Genomic DNA, 16,736 nt, shown 5'->3' with positions numbered 1-16,736 from the left:
AGTTTTTTCAACAAATGTAAAAACTCTGGGAAAGATCTATTTTGTTGTAGTGTGTTTAAGTTTAGGCCCGCCGATAGCTAGCATGCACAACACGAGACTGCTGCAAGGAGCTAGCTTACAAAGTGGCTGTTGCAAACCGAGATGTTCCTAGTGCCATTGCATGCATGCATTGTCAATTAAGGCACAAGATTGCTGCAAACTTGGTGGCAGGAAAATCAGCAAGCGGAGCGGAAAGAGGGGATACAGTACGTGCATGCCGGAGATGATTTTGATTGGTATGGGATCCGAGCTAGCTATATATGCCTTTGTGAATTAAGGGAGTACTGCGCGCGAGCGAGGATGTTAAGAAAAGAAGGGAGCTAAGCGAGTGAGGACGGTTTCACTAGTGTGCTGGAGACTTTTTGATGATGAGCAGACAAAGGAGATCATCAGCATGTATTGCATGCTAGTAAGAGTTTCAAAGCGTGTGGGTGCATGTAGAGGCTGGCTGGCCACTGGGATATTGGTCCTGGAGGGAGTACGTGCATGGGAGGAGATCAAGGCAGTGTGATGATTTGGGTGGAGGAATTTGGATGCATTTCGGTTTCACTGAAGATCAAAATGTTATTAGTATTAAATATTAATGCTAATTAATTAGTCAATACTGCTTAATTGAATAGCAATTAGCAAGTGCCCATCTAAAACATTAATTAGAAGATTTGGAAGGGATCCTAATTAACAATTAATTTAGAGGTTAAATATCATTTTTTCAAATTTCATTTATTTTTCAAGTTCCTTGAAAATATATAAAAATAATAATAATAATAATTAAAAGGAAAATAAATTAATAATATTATAGTCTATATATGCATGATATTAATCATGTATCCTTGCTGCTAGGTACGTCATGTGCATTGGATATTTATCTTTGGATAATTCTAACGTGACATTATTAAATAGTTTTTCGATCTTATAAGAACTGTTAGACCCAATGATCTAATAATATAAGTTTTGAATATTTTCAATTGATTTTTTTGGAAAATAATTTTGGAATCCCATTAAAATTTCCGGAATCTTGATCATTACCGGATAACATGCCCCTGCTATACACATTACACCCTACACGTCCCTATCTAGTGCGCCGCTTCTTTCTAACGTGCGCCCCCGGTTCTATGACCTCAGCTTCCTCAATCGAAACCACACGCTAATCGTACAAAAAACAAAAACCGACAAATCGTCCACTCCACAGCTGATTGAACTTAGCATTGCGCTATACCATTGCTGCGTAAATTAGGTGTGTGTCTACAGAGAATACTAACTTGCACCGAGCGGAAAATGTCGCTCAAAACCTAGACAATACCCCCAATCCCCTCTCCCCCCCCCCTCTCCTCTCTCTATCGTGCTTTCGAAGGTCAAACATATACTACCCCTCGCTGTTTCAGGTTTTGTTGCTTATTTCTTTATTCAATTTCCCTTACATTTCTGCTATTTCCCTCAACTCTTCTACGTTTAATGTGAATTGAATCACAACAAACCCTTTTACAACTTCACCAAAAAATTCCCAATCTAGGGTTTCAATTTTCGAGACATTTTGATGTTTTCTTTGGTGTTTTTCTCTATCATTCGACGAAGACAAGACAATGGTGTGTGATTGAGTGCTCTATATCATTTATACCATCCAATTGTTATTGGTTGTCAATCTTGGTTGTAATGGGTAATGTTGAAATACCCAATTGGCTAAAAGGGTTGCCGTTGGCGCCTGAGTTTCGCCCAACTGACACTGAGTTTGCTGACCCGATTGCCTATATATCGAAAATTGAGAAGAAAGCTAGTGCTTTTGGTATTTGTAAGATTATCCCGCCATTGCCAAAACCTTCAAAAAAATACGTGTTTGGTAACTTAAATAAGTCACTTTTAAGGTGCCCGGAACTGGGTTCTGATGTAAATTCTTCAAGTTTGTGTTCTTCTTTGAAAATTGGTTCTGGGGATAGTGATAGTGAGGGCGAGGTCCGGGCCGTGTTTACTACGAGGCACCAAGAATTGGGTCAGAGTGTGAAGAAAACAAAGTGGGCGGTGCAAAGTCCGCAATCAGTGGTTCATAAGCAAGTATGGCAAAGCGGAGAGGTTTATACGTTAGAACAGTTTGAGTCTAAGTCAAAGGTTTTTGCACGGAGCGTATTGGGAATGACTAAGGAGGTTTCACCGTTAGTTGTAGAAGCGATGTTTTGGAAGGCAGCTTCTGAGAAGGCTATATATGTGGAGTATGCAAATGACGTTCCTGGGTCTGGGTTTGGAGAACCGGAAGGCCAGGTTCGCTTTTTTCATAGGAGGAGAAGGAAGAGGAATTTTTACCAGAGGAGTAAAGAGAGCTCTGACTGCAATAAAAATGTGATAGATGGCGTAATGGATTCTTCTAATGATGAGATGAAATGTTCTTCTACCCAAAATGAACCAAATACATCTTTGGAGGCACCAAAGCCATCTAATTCTTCATCAACATTGTTAGTGGATGGAAATTTAAGATGTTCTGGGCGTAAGAGTTCAAATGCTAGTAATGAGATGGAAGGTACTGCGGGTTGGAAGCTCTCAAACAGCCCATGGAACTTACAAGTCATTGCACGTTCGCCAGGCTCACTTACCCGTTTCATGCCAGACGATATTCCAGGTGTCACTTCTCCCATGATCTACATTGGTATGCTTTTTAGCTGGTTTGCTTGGCATGTTGAAGATCATGAGCTTCACAGCATGAATTTTCTTCACACTGGCTCGCCAAAGACTTGGTACGCTGTCCCTGGAGATGATGCATTTGCTTTTGAGGAAGTCATTCGCCGCGAGGCTTATGGTGGCGATATTGATCATTTAGGTATTTGATATCTTTTACAGATGCTTATTTAATGTGAGAATTTAATAAGCTGAAAAATTCTACTTTAATTTTGAGAGATATTCCTGAATTCTGCATGTATGCCATCTATATGACAGCAAGCACAAGTGACTGACTTGGGTGGACTTTGTTGACTTTACAGTAATGAGCCACTGCAGAAACAGAACTTACTTTTGTTATTAAGATATGGAAACATTTCTAGTCCATGCTTTACTTTTGAATATAATCGTTTATGTGGTTGATAATGTTGCATTTAGCTGTCAGGTTTAGCTTATCACTGACCAAATAAGTTTTTTTGATGATTAAGTTAAACTTTAAAATGATCAAATAACAATTGGCACATACTAATATGATTGTTTTTTCCTTTTGCTCTTTCACTCATTCAGTGCATTTTTCCATGGTTTAGTACTTGATAATTCTCAGATTGAATTGGAATTATGTGAAAAATCAGAAAGAGGCAGCTATGGGAGTAAAAACTGTGATGCTCTATAGTCTAAGTAAAGCAGGTTCACCAAACGGAAACTGCACAGGCATGGGAATTGAGTGAACTAGTGGGATCTTAACTATTAATTGGTCATTCTTAGTTATTAATAATTAGGATCAGTATAGAAGGAACATATGATAGAATTTCAACTATGTATCACGAAGATGTACCTAGCTGAACCTGAATTAAGTTGAGTGCCCAAATTTGTCCTGCCACTCATAGTGAAGGTGATTGTATAAATAATTGAAGATAGAAAATATGGTGAACCGTTATCAGAAGTTGGTCCCAAAGTAAATTTAGTTTCCTGGCAGTCTCAAAAAATTACTTTTATTTGCAATTCAGTTCCATTTTGTCTGCGATTTACTGTCCAAAAGTTGAATATTTTTGACTGATTTAAGAACTACTCTTGAGGCACAATTCTTAGTCTTACATTTCACTTTACTTTCTTTATGTGGATAGGTAATTTCCGTCTGAAATTAATTGGCGTTATTACTTCTATAGCATATTTATAACTTGGGTCCAGTTTCTCTTATGTTCAGCTGCTCTCACATTATTGGGTGAGAAGACAACTCTTCTATCACCTGAGGTAGTAGTTGCATCGGGCATTCCTTGTTGTAGGTGGGTTGCTTTCTTTCTATTTCAGTGAGGCCTTTCTGGCCTGTGAGCATCACAAAATTTGTGAGGATTATACTTTGCTTGTTAATCATTCTATAGGTTTGATAAGTGTTGTTGAGGCTGGGATTGTTGTTTCTGATAGTTTTGTTGTTGGAGTTCTACTTATGTTGTTCTGGTTTTTTCTGTAGGTTAATACAGAACCCTGGCGAATTTGTTGTCACTTTCCCAAGTGCTTACCATGTGGGATTCAGCCATGGTAATTGCTTTGCAAATATGATTGGTTTGAACTTATATGCTCCTCCCTGAACATACTGCTCTTACTATGTTGAAGGCATTACACCTGGCCTAGGTTGTCAGAGAAATTACATATTAATATAAGACTCAAACTTAAAAGTAGGGGTGGCAATAGGTGACGCGACTCGTTAATCCAACACGAACACGACACGATAATAGCGGATTTGAGTTTAGTCTTAACGGGTTCGGGTCAAAACGGGTTGACCCGTTAAGACACGATTGCTTAACGGGTTGATAATGGGTTAACCCTTTTTGACCCGTCATGACCCATTAAGAAAGTTAAAGTTACAATCATACCCTTATATCTAAAAGTAAATTGTTGGGATTTTAATTTTGGACTTGTAGTTAGTTTTATATTTTTTATAGATATTGTGATTTTAACATTTATATAAAATTATGCTAAACTTAATCAGGTCAAATGGGTTAATTTCGGGTCTGTTCAACCCATTTACATAAACAGGTTGAAATAGATCGGGTTGTGTCGTGTTAACATATTTCATAGTATTCACTAACGGGTCAAAACGGGTCGTGTCGTGTTAACCCGTTATGTTAATGGGTTGTGTCATAGTTTAAAATTTTGACACGATAAGCTTAATGGGTCGTGTTCAGGTTGTCCCATATAGTATAATATACATGTCTTAACAAGACCCGTTAATACGATTTGACATCTCTACAAGTTAAAAGATGGATATGGCCAGGAAAAAGCAAACTTAGAAAATGGAAGTTCTGCAAATGCTTGTAGTGAATGTTGGTTTATACAATATCAATGAATTCTTGACTCGCCAATCACCGTTCATTTTGTTTCTTGCAAAAGCAAAGGATTCACTTTCTTTGTGAGCAAGGTCTATTTTGGCTTACGAATGATGTTCAAAAGAATTAATGGGGCACCTTCTTAAGTGTCTGCCAAGTTACTTATGAGAAATGATCTTGTGCTACAAACTACAAGACATTGGTAATCCATTTCTGTAATAGCTGATGTATTATTAGTGTTATGAACTTTTAAAACAAAAGGAATAAAAGAAAATAGTGGAAATTATAAAACGAGAACAAGGGGCAGAGGTGACCCCTCTGGAATTTATTTGTTCTCCGAAGAAAGTAACAAGACATATACTGAAGATGAAAAATAGTGGAAGAAATAAAAAATTCATGGAAACTCTAGTTCTTGTTAATTGCCCACCCAAAGCATGTTCCACAATGATCACAATAATGCACATAGTTTGCCTTTACATCGGCATGCTGCTTTTACGAAGAGTTTACTTGATTCTTTGTTTAAATTGTGCATTCTTCTTGGTTCTTTTATTTGATTGTTGTAGCATTCTTTTTTCTTTGTTTGTTTTTAAACTAGGTTTTAATTGTGGGGAAGCTGCTAACTTTGGAACCCCACAATGGCTTAAAGTAGCCAAGGAAGCTGCAGTGCGCAGAGCTGCTATGAATTATCTTCCCATGCTCTCTCATCAGCAGCTGCTATACCTGTTGACCATGTCTTTTGTCTCAAGGTTAGCCTACTACAGTTTCTTGAAATCCTCTAGTGAGCCTAAGTTGTTGAGCAAAACTAGTGACTGAAATGTCCGTCTGTGTTGCTTCATAGATTTGCTCTATGAAGGTTTTTATGAGATAATTTTCCGGAATGGCACTTGTAAAAAAATCATGAAAGTTTTTTCATTACAGTGAAATGAAAGTATTCTGCCTTGATTATGGTATAAGAATCGACTCTTTCCAAATATCCGGGGTTCCGTGGCCATATCTGGGCGTCTATGACCATCAATTTTCCTGCCATAGACCTTTGCGATTTACAACCTTTGAAATATGTTTTCAGATATATTTTATAAATGTGCAGGATATCATGTATGTATATGTATTTTAAAACTTGTTACGAATGCGTGTTAATCTTACTTATCAAAAGCGTGTTATGAATAAGCTCATGATTACGTAAATGTTTGTAAATTTTTTTTTTTTTTTGGGGGGGGGGGGGGTTATTATCTTTCTAGTTATAAAAAAATTTACACGAATTTTGAGCATGGTCTGGGACCTGGTACTGCTGACTAGCTTCACCTGGGTTTTATAATGAGACCAGTTTGGGTTGAGTTGTGCTTCAACGCACATTATATGATTTTTTTTATCATTAATAATCATTTCATTAGTATTTGTTATAAAAAAAATAAATAAAGTTCTTGTATTGAATGGGGATAATTTAAATGTTTTTCTTTCAGATTTTACTAGTTCCTAGTTCTTGGCTTGTATTTAGGTGTTTCCGCTTGTATACTTCTTGTGTACTTGGGCTATGGGCTATGCCTATTTACTTGCATTAATAAAATCTCTTATTACTTATAAGAATAAATAAATAATCATTTCATTAAAAACACTGAAGGCTCATTCCTAGTACAATGGGGTGTATACAAGCAAGTCATCTAGCTAGAAATAGAAAAAGATACAAGATAGTTATGGATAGTAAGCCTATTAAAGTCTATCGGGATGCTGTCCAGAGTGTGTTGAAAAAGAAAATTTTCTGCTCCTCCATCATCATTCTCCAAATTTGTATCATTCAATTTCCTCCAAATACACCATATGAGATATGGAGGAACCATTTCTCGCACTGCTGAGATTTGTGGACTTCCTCCTTTCCTCCATGAGTTAAAATGGTCCACTGTGCTTCTGCGCATGACTGCCAAACCAAACCGTAGAGCTCTAGCCACCTGGCAATGTAGTAAAACTGTAAAATATCATCCACTGAACTCTTGCAAAGGCAACATCACTCAATCACACCAATGTGTCTTTTCCTTAGATTGTCCATGGTTAGAATACCTAAGTCTTCCATATTCTCATCCAAGGGAAGGGATTGGTATTATGAGGGCTAAGGATATTATAGAAAGAGCACACATGGAGGCTAGGGGTTGTTACTATGAGGGAAGGATATTATAGAAAAAACAGACATTGAACCTCCCTTTCTTGGATGGGCACAAAGCAGCTTGTCTTCGCCTCTTGTTCTCAAACTAGTGGATTACATCATATGAAAACTGAATTGTGAGCACAGTTTTACTTCTTGTTTATCATATGGCTTATTCAGCGGATGTGTAATTGCTGTTGGAAAGGGGAAAGCCAAAATAGATATTAACTGCTGATTTTATTTAGTTCATTAGAGTGCGTGCAAGTTTGGATGAAACCGCAAGAGATTTTCCATCTATGATAGTGCTTTTATAAGTAACCTGTTAGTTACCACTTGAAGTCATAGATGAATAACCAGGGCTAAGTAGGCAGAATTCCATTTCAAACATTAGCATTTGAAGCTGTCTCATGAGTTAATTTTACAATTGAAAAATACATTATCCATTTCAGAGACCATCAGAGGAGTAATCGGCTTATGTTCAGTATTAATTTAGTGAACTTTTATAGGATTTCATCTAACTTAACACAGGAATTTTCTATCCTTGCCTGGTTTCACTTTCCATACTTTGTGCCACTCTTAGATACTGCTTTTACATCAAATGTCTTTACTTAATTTGTCAATAAAAATATCATGTGGACACTGAATCTTTATTTGTTTCTTATGTTGTTTTGCTGGACTGTTTTGATTCCAGAGTGCCAAGATCCTTACTACCAGGTGTGCGGAGTTCTCGTCTGAGAGATCGCCAAAAAGAAGAAAGAGAATTGTTAGTAAAGAAGGCTTTTATAGAAGATATGTTGACTGAAAACATTCTGCTATCTGATCTTCTTGGAAAAGTAGCAAATTGCCATACTGTTTTATGGAATGCTGATTTACTACCATATCCAAGTAGAGATTCTCAATTGCCTAGTGTAGCTGCTACTGATTCTACCCCACCAACAGAAAATTCTTCCCATGTTCATTTTGAAAATAAAAATAGCTGTCAGGGTGATCTCCTTCATGAGATGAGCTTGTATATGGAGACTCTCAATGATTTATATCTGGATGGCGATGATGTATCTTGTGACTTTCAAGTTGATTCTGGAACACTGGCATGTGTGGCTTGTGGAATCCTTGGTTTTCCATTTATGTGTGTTCTGCAACCATCTGAAAAGGCATCCATGGAGCTTCTTCCTGCAGATAATCTTTTGGTCGAAGGAGGCCCCAGTGTCCCAGCACCTGAGGTTACTCGTTCTCCAGAACTTGATCGGTCTGTTAAAAGTTCTATTTCAGGTACTTGGTCTATGTACTTCTTGCCTGAAAATCTTCATCTTCATATGTTGAAGGCTAACTTCAATCTATTGGCAGACATGGCACGTTAGACGTTAGACGTTAGAGGAAATAATAAGTTCTGGAATCTATGATACTATTTGAAGCCAATTGAAAATTTGAAATCCTTACCCTCCAGTTTAGCACATTTTATAGGTTGGCCGGATATGTGCAAAATATTTGAGTGTCCGGTAAGAGTTTCTCTTTTCCCACATAATGGGCTTCAATTTGCATGTCTTTGGGACTTTCATAAAATCGAGGGGTGTTGCTAGTAGTTTCTCATCGCAATGCAATCACTAAATTTAATCTTTTTTACCACCTAACCTGGCCTCATCAAGTGCTGCTGAATCAATTATGCTTTGTTTTGCAGAGAATCTTCCTCCTGATCCTGATGTATCCCTACCGCCAATGGATCTGCGAATACCATTATCAACCAAGTTTGATATGGAATGGAACACCTCTAGTAAATTTCTGAGGCCAAGGATTTTCTGCCTGGAACACGCCATTCAGATTGTGGAGCTCTTGCACTCTAAAGGCGGAGCTAAGGTGCTTGTGATCTGTCATTCAGGTATATAGGCTTTAACCCACATCATGATTTATACTGCAAATTAGAGTTGCATACCTGCCCCAAATTATAAAGTTAAATCATGCAATCCGTTCTTCCCTTTTCATTTCATCATTCTTCTCTATATATTTTTTTAAATTTCTCTCAGGAAAAGACTAGGCTTTTGGATGAATTTGAAATTAATTAAAATTTGAACAGGACACAATCAGATGGAGGTTGATATGCACTCTCTTTAAGCTGTGACAGATATCATTTTAACAGATTCTTAGTCCCTTTGTTTGGGTCAAGATTCTTAGTCAAAGCATCTAGATCATAGCAATAATTATCTTTAATTTTCTTGATATGTGTAGACTATGAGAAGATTAAGGCACATGCTATGGCGATTGCAGAGGAAACTGGTAGACCTTTTAATTATAATGAGGTTCCATTAGATATTGCATCCCAGCAAGATCTTAACTTGATAGATCTTGCAATAGATGATGAAGAACATGATGAATGTGGGGAAGACTGGACGTCAAAACTGGGTATCAATTTACGGTACTGTGTTAAGGTCAGAAAGAAGTCTCCATCTATGCCAATTCAGTATGCACTGACATTGGATGGATTGTTCTCTGACGGTAGTCCCACTTCAGAATTGTTGACCATCAAATGGCAGTCCAGAAGATCACGTTCAAAAAAGTTAAATCATCCTTCCCATAATAAAGCATGTGATGATGCTCAATTAAAGAAGGATGAAGTGATGGGGGGAAGGTCAGATGGCATCTTCATAAAAAAAGAAGAAAAACTAATTCAATATTCGAGAAGGAAACTTAAGTTAAAACTGGGTGCTTCCACGGGGGCAAGTACGGTACATGGATGCCTTGGAAAAGATCTGTCAAAGGATGTTTCAACTGCTATGTATGGAAATCTTGATAAGCAAAAAAGTGGAAAGGATTCTGAAGTTGATCTTTCTAACAAAGGAAGTTCAGGAAGTGAATCTGCAGGATTGGTCTTCTCTACTGCTACTAGAATATCTGAAATGCAAGATGAAACCCTGATGCTTACAGTTACCAGGGGTATGAGCTTGAACTTGGCTCCTTCACGAATTGAAGATCCCCCTAGAGCTGCTACACCAGTGGCTGGAAATTTTGAGGTGCAAAGTGAGAATCACACCCTGCATGATTCTGACATGGATGGAAAAGCTTATAATTTAGCAACAGGAGATAATTCTGAGATGCAACACAAAACCAAGGTCGCTGATGAAACCAGAGAGGACAAGATCGCTGATGTTGAAAAATGTGATGGTCCACCTTCTATTGAAACTGGTGAAGAGTTTGGAATGCGAGGAGAGAATCAAAGCATGGAAAGAAGCAGCATCTCAAATGAGTTTTGTCATCTGATTTCTGAAGAGAAGTGCAATGTCTCAGCTGAAGGTGTTTCCAACCCTGCAAGTCTACATGTTGCTGATCTGGTTGTTAGAAATATAGAAAATGGAGCTCTAGAGGATTCTTGTGTCAACAGTAAGGTTCATATTTGCGTGAGTTTAGATAATGAGAAGCAGCAAGAGATCCAGCCCACCATCAGAATTAACAATGACGGGCCTGTTTCAGGTAATGTTGCACCAACAAACCAGCATTCTCTTGCCCCAGTGGAAGGCGTTTCTTGTACTGTTGCAGTGGAAACCCACCCTACTCTTGCCTCAGCGCGAGCAAGTTGTGAGGGTCCTAGAATGAACCATGATGCCGAAGACATTAGCATTGCCATGTCTTTGGAATATACGGGGGCGCAAGAGCTGAAGACTAAAAGTGGAAGTAATAAGGCTGAGCTAATTTCAAGTTATGTTCGACTAGCAAATGAGCTTACTCCTGCATCAAGAGAAATCCTGTCCCCAGACAGAAACGAGGAAATGGTCTCAAGTTCTGTTTCAACAATGGAAGTTAGTCAACCTTGTGTACCGGTGAAACGAAGTTCTGAAGGTCCAAGAGGGAGCCCTTCTGACGAAGATTTGCATGATGATGTCACCTTAGACACTGAAATGCAGCAAGAAATACAGGTTACGAATGGAATTGATGTGGGGGAATCTGTCTCTAGATTCATTATGCAAGTGGAAAATGAGCCTGTAACTGTGTCAGGGGGAGAAAGCTTTGAAGTTCCAAGAGTGAACTTTATGGAGGAAAACATGAATAATGAAGTGAAACAGGTTTCTGGCCATGATATACTTACAAATCATCCTCGTCCTGCCTCACTTGAAAAACATTCCATGATTCAAAGAGAGTCCCGTGCTGCAGAAAATCTGCTTTGTGGTGAAGTTTGTTCGCCACAGGATGATGGAGAGCTGGAAAGCATCGAGTCCACTGTTCTAGACCCCACGCCAAAACCTGAATGCAGAGGAAAAAGAAAAAGAGAGGTGGAACGTTTGACAGAAAACAAGTTCAGTTGTAGTGATTTTATCAGGAGTCCATGTGAAGGGTTGAGACCAAGGGCTGAGAAGGATGCAACAAATAGATGTGGAATTGACGTGAGTAAAACGGTGGAGGAAAAGCCAGCAAGAAAGGTGAGCAAACCTTTGGATGTTTCTCATCCTTGGAATAAGAATGCAAAGGGGTCTCACAGGTGTGACCTTGAAGGTTGCCGCATGAGTTTCAAAACGAAGGCAGAACTTGTCTTGCACAAACGCAATCGGTGTCCACATGAAGGCTGTGGGAAGAGGTTCAGCTCCCACAAGTATGCTATGCTTCATCAACGTGTTCACGACGATGACAGGCCCCTCAAGTGCCCATGGAAAGGTTGCTTAATGTCATTCAAGTGGGCATGGGCTAGGACTGAGCATATAAGGGTGCACACCGGTGAGCGCCCTTACAAGTGCAAGGTTGAGGGTTGTGGCCTCTCTTTCAGGTTCGTATCAGATTTCAGCCGGCACAGACGAAAAACCGGGCATTATGTGAACTCACCCACCTGAGAATGTCCTTTGATCAGGCTGGTTTTGTAATATTTGGTTAATGAGCAAGTGGGTTTCTGAGGCCCAAGGGGTGGGGGGTGGGGAGCCCCAGCGGATCGTATATAATCTTACATTATTCTGTTTAGGTGTAGGGCTAGGGATATAGAGTGATCTTTTTGTAGTTTGGCATTCTTTAATCATTTGAATGCACTGATAGATGAAAGCCCTCGAACTTTGATCTCTCTGAATTGTTCGTGATAAGATGCAGCAGTCGCACCAAGCAGGAGAAGAAGCTCTCCGAATGGATGCTACATCTACATGTTTTGGGTGGTCAAATCCTTGTTGGCCACTTTTGTGGTACTCTCTGGTGCCTTGTCTAGATTATTTTTCCTCTCTCTCTCTCTCTCTCTCTCTGTTTTTTTTTTTTTTTTTTTTAAGTGAATAGATTTGGATGTTCTCTGGTTGCTCTAAATGGATAGTCGGAGAAAGTAGTAGAAGAGTCGTGTGATTTCATTATTTGTTTCCGAGGATAATTGACCAAACAGCTCTAGAGCCAGCTCAAAGCTTGACAATGAGCCAAAATCGGGACTTTACTTCATTTTTTATTTTACCCAAAAAAAAAAAAAAAAACCTTTGCTTTTGCTTTCGTTGTTCCCCATTCACTTCTATTACCAAATACCAAACGATTAGTGATCAAGTCACACATGCCGAAGGTTGGACTGTATAAAAGTGGATTTGAAAACCTTGGAAATTTGTTCTTATAAGATATGCGTGACTGTGTGAACTCCAAATGCATTTCGCATTGAATCCCTTAGGCTTTTGATAAACAACCAATAAAAGAACAAATGATTCGCACCTTTGCTGTTCAAAGCATGAGATTTCTACGTTGTTACAGTTTAATACCTCTATTTGGATGAATAATTATCAAGACTCTTTACGGTCATGTGACATTGTCTATATGAGATTTCTATTTTATAACTATAATTTTAATAGTTGATATACAATGAATAGCATATTCATCAAAGTGATAAATATATATATAAATAAATCCCATTGCCATCAATACACCCCATATTAAAATCGAAGTAGAATGAAGATAAATTAAAACAATTATATATTTAATAAGAAAAATTCTATTCCTAAGCCTTATACACCACACTCCAATCTTTTTATGATTTCTTTAATTTTATTCTCTTATTAAATATATGGTATATAGATTATGAGTAGAATAATTTAATTATTTTAAGAATAATAAAACCAAAAAAAACTTCAAAAAGATTTTAAAAAATAAAAAAAATTTTGTGTGTGGTGTATGGGCTTATAAATAGCAATGCTCATTTAATAATATTGCATTTTATGATAAAATCATAAGTAAAAAAGAGAGAGTCTGTACTGTATATCCATGAAATATACTTTGACTCAATCTATTTGTTGTTGGGTATCGATAATGAGATTATTTCGGGAAAAAATAGACAAGTCACCGATTCAAGGAATTAAATTTAATGAGTTATTTTATATACAATCGTGAAATGCGTAAATATTACGTAATTATTTTAAAAAAGGGTATGATTTATTATTAATTTTTTTTTTTTTTATATAGATATCATATTTTATTTATTTATTTTAAACGATTATACATTAATTATATAATTTATAATTGTAAATATATATTTTTTAATTTAAAAGCACTTTTTTCTAAAATATTCATATGAAATTACTCAAAATTGCAACCTATATTTTCATGATTTGACCAGAGCAAACCCATCGCCTGTAAGAAAGTAGAAGAATCCCATTTCTCTTTCTCTAAACAAATTTCCCAAACATACCAACCGATCAATACGAAAGCCGCAATGGCCGCCGCCGCTCCTCCACCTGCACCAGTCCCAGCGCCCACAACACTGCCGAACCCGACCCCAACAGGACACCCACTCTTCGCCCGTGTCCGCTTGGCCGACCCATCTGACGTCCCCCACATCCACAAGCTCATCCACCAGTTGGCCGTCTTCGAGAACCTCACCCACCTCTTCTCCGCCACCGAAGACTCTCTTTCCTCCACCTTCTTTACCTCCCCTCCCTTCCACTCCTTCACCATCTTCGTCCTCGAGGTCTCCCCGAACCCATTCCTACCCACTCTTCTTCATCCTCCTTCAGATCCTCTCTTCTCTCCTATTACACGGACGCTCATCCTCGACCTCCCCATCGATGACCCAGAAAAGGAAACCTTCCGATCCGTCAACAGCGACGGCTTTGACGTTGTGATTGCTGGCTTCGTTTTGTTTTTCCCCAACTACTCTACTTTCCTGGGGAAACCCGGGTTCTATGTAGAGGACTTGTTTGTGAGGGATTGCTATAGAAGTAAGGGACTTGGGAAAATGCTGCTCTCGGCTGTGGCAGCACAGGCGGTGAAGATGGGGTACGGGAGAGTGGAGTGGGTGGTTCTGGACTGGAATGTGAAGGCTATCAAGTTCTATGAGGAAATGGGTGCGAAGGTCTTGGAGGAGTGGAGGATTTGCAGGCTTACTGGTGAGGCACTCCAAGCCTATGGAAATGCTGCTAATTAATTGAAAAAGAACATAGCTTTTATTATATTAAAAAAAAAAATCTTGCTTGTTAAGATATAATAGCATGACTGAGGGGAGCTTTATCTGATGGCTGTAGTTTGTGAGTACTTTGTTTTCTGGTTGATCCAAGTAATTTCACTGCTTCGCTTGCTTTTTCCTGATATTGAACTTGTGTTTTGGTGAGTTTAACATTTGTGGTGTTTTATCTGTTCCCTGTTTCAATTATTTCTCTCATTTTTTGCCCTTTTCTTTTCTTTTAGCCTTCATAATTTGCCAGTACTTTCTAGGATGGGTGGTATTTTCCTTTCTAGGATGGATGTTCTTTTGCAAACCATCCATAGTCATTGCTGATGATTGAACCTGAATTACATCGACTTAGAACTGGATCTACTTGGAAGTCCAATTTGTTTACACTGGTTTGAATAAACGTACAGTTTGTCTAAACAGTTTGAAACTGTTATCGTTTGCATACAATTTATCTTAGAACGAATTGAAAAATGGGAAGGAAAAAACAACAACGCACATCGATCTAGCGGGATTTTTTTTGTTCTCTGTTCATTTTAATATGAGAACCTCTCCCGAGCGGCTGAATCCCTATGGGGTTCGGTTCTAGGATGTGTCGATTATTTTTTTAGGATTTTCTTTATATATATATTTTTAAATTTAATTTTTAAGTTTGTGATGTATACCCATGTCGGAATTCTGGCCTTTATGATCATTGACGAGGGTGATAAAATTTTGGAATTTGTAATTTAGAAAATAAGAACTAATCTAATAAGAGCATTGGCACGAGCGATTGTCAAGTCTAAATTTTGGTTAGAACTTCAAAAGTTTTGGCTATAGAATCTTTGGCTAGGTGACTTTACATTAGACTAGTTATTTTTAAGTCAAAATAATAATATAATATTATATATTTTAATAATTTTTTATAATTTTTTTCTTTTATATTTTGTAAATACACTTCATATATTAATTAATAATTTATATTTTACTTAAAATTATTGTTTTCCAACTATTTGTTTCCTTAACCTAATTATCCAACAAACACATTTTGCCAATCCTTCTTCTAATATTAACATTTCATACTAATATTAACCGAGGTTTCTTAACCACATCCATTAGAATACTATAATGCTAATGTACAAACAAATGCATGCCTGGACCACCCATATTACTATATAATATCACTTCAATAAAATTGCAAGTGTAATCAAATCTCACAATGAAAATATTCATCATCCAAAGAGATCAACCGCAATGCGTCCAATGCAGTATACCTGAACATTTGAACCTCAAATGTTTCAGGAAAATAAACTTCACACAGACATGTGCATGTGTCTCTGTGTGACTTAGTATTAAAAATCAGCAGTTACTGAGACCTTTTCGCACAGTTAGGGCATATGTAGTACTCCTGAACTGTGTTCTTGTTCTCCAATTCATCTTTCAGTTTTTTCTTCATTCGCTGCAATCTGTACCTAACTTTGCACCAAACTTTGCATTTCGTTTTCTCCAATTTGATGTAACTAGAGTTCTGAAGTAGTCCCTCAAGACCATTTAATGTGATTGGCTGAGGCAAATGATTTGGAAAGTCTATGGGTGCTTGCTTATGATTTGTAACGAGTGTCAATTATCCACAGACACAAATTTGAACATTATAAGAGGCTTTTTCAAAGAGTTTCTGGTGCCAGGGTTGAGATTTGACAGAGGCAAGGACTGAGCTTATTGAACCAGGATTTCAAAGATTAACAAGAACAATAGAAAAGTGCTTGTTAACAAGGCCTGGTTGGTTGCAGGATCAAAAGGGTTTACAAAGTAAAAAGGAACTAGAGAGAAGAAGAGTGTGATTCTGGGCCTCGAGCCTATGGTCAATTTTTTCCTTGTTTGCGAAAATAGAATTAAGACACTAACTTAAAAGCCATGTGTATCATGAGTTCTTAAACCTTATAAATTACTTTGAAAGAACTTTCTTGATCAACCAAATTTCAACTTGAGTAAAACTTCAAATAAGACTAATAAACATGAAAATATGTATATATAAAATCTCTTTTTGAACTCTCCGAGTATGATGCTCATACTTCTCAATACAACTTCTAGTAGCTGAATGTATTTTTATCAACACAAAAGTAAGACAAATGAACTAAAACCAACACAAACCTCTCTTCTATGATCTCGAGTAACTAAATAGCTTTTCTTCCTCGAAGAATCGCACGGTTCGACGAAGCTGCTTTGAATGCAATTTCAAGTCCTTGGC

General features: G+C 37.7%; 2 protein-coding genes across 2 annotated transcripts; both read left to right on the top strand.

Moving 5' to 3' along the window:
* The first annotated feature begins 1,340 nt into the window (after positions 1-1,340).
* Positions 1,341-12,522, top strand: LOC108997107 (probable lysine-specific demethylase ELF6). The gene is made up of 7 exons (XM_018973238.2): positions 1,341-2,842; positions 3,884-3,962; positions 4,148-4,215; positions 5,599-5,749; positions 7,829-8,406; positions 8,813-9,010; positions 9,358-12,522. Exons 1-7 carry the CDS (start codon positions 1,690-1,692, stop codon positions 11,943-11,945), a joined length of 4,815 nt encoding a protein of 1,604 aa, XP_018828783.1. The 5' UTR covers positions 1,341-1,689; the 3' UTR covers positions 11,946-12,522.
* A 1,116-nt stretch (positions 12,523-13,638) lies between these two features.
* LOC108997151 (probable acetyltransferase NATA1-like) lies at positions 13,639-14,696 on the top strand. Its single transcript, XM_018973308.2, has one exon. It carries the CDS (start codon positions 13,775-13,777, stop codon positions 14,483-14,485), a length of 711 nt encoding a protein of 236 aa, XP_018828853.1. The 5' UTR covers positions 13,639-13,774; the 3' UTR covers positions 14,486-14,696.
* The last annotated feature ends 2,040 nt before the right edge of the window (positions 14,697-16,736 follow it).

Source organism: Juglans regia, chromosome 7 (genome assembly GCF_001411555.2).
Source record: "Juglans regia cultivar Chandler chromosome 7, Walnut 2.0, whole genome shotgun sequence".
In the NCBI taxonomy this organism is placed as follows: Eukaryota; Viridiplantae; Streptophyta; class Magnoliopsida; order Fagales; family Juglandaceae; genus Juglans; species Juglans regia.
Note: the sequence above shows the minus strand (reverse complement) of the source record. Positions and strands in the feature narration are given on the sequence as shown.

Coding starts and splice junctions, on each gene's coding strand:
- LOC108997107 (XM_018973238.2), top strand. CDS start 1,690: ATGGGTAATGTTGAAATACCCAATTGGCTAAAAGGGTTGCCGTTGGCG. Junction 5,750..7,828: donor ACCATGTCTTTTGTCTCAAG/GTTAGCCTACTA, acceptor TTTTGATTCCAG/AGTGCCAAGATCCTTACTAC. Junction 8,407..8,812: donor TGTTAAAAGTTCTATTTCAG/GTACTTGGTCTA, acceptor TTTGTTTTGCAG/AGAATCTTCCTCCTGATCCT.
- LOC108997151 (XM_018973308.2), top strand. CDS start 13,775: ATGGCCGCCGCCGCTCCTCCACCTGCACCAGTCCCAGCGCCCACAACA.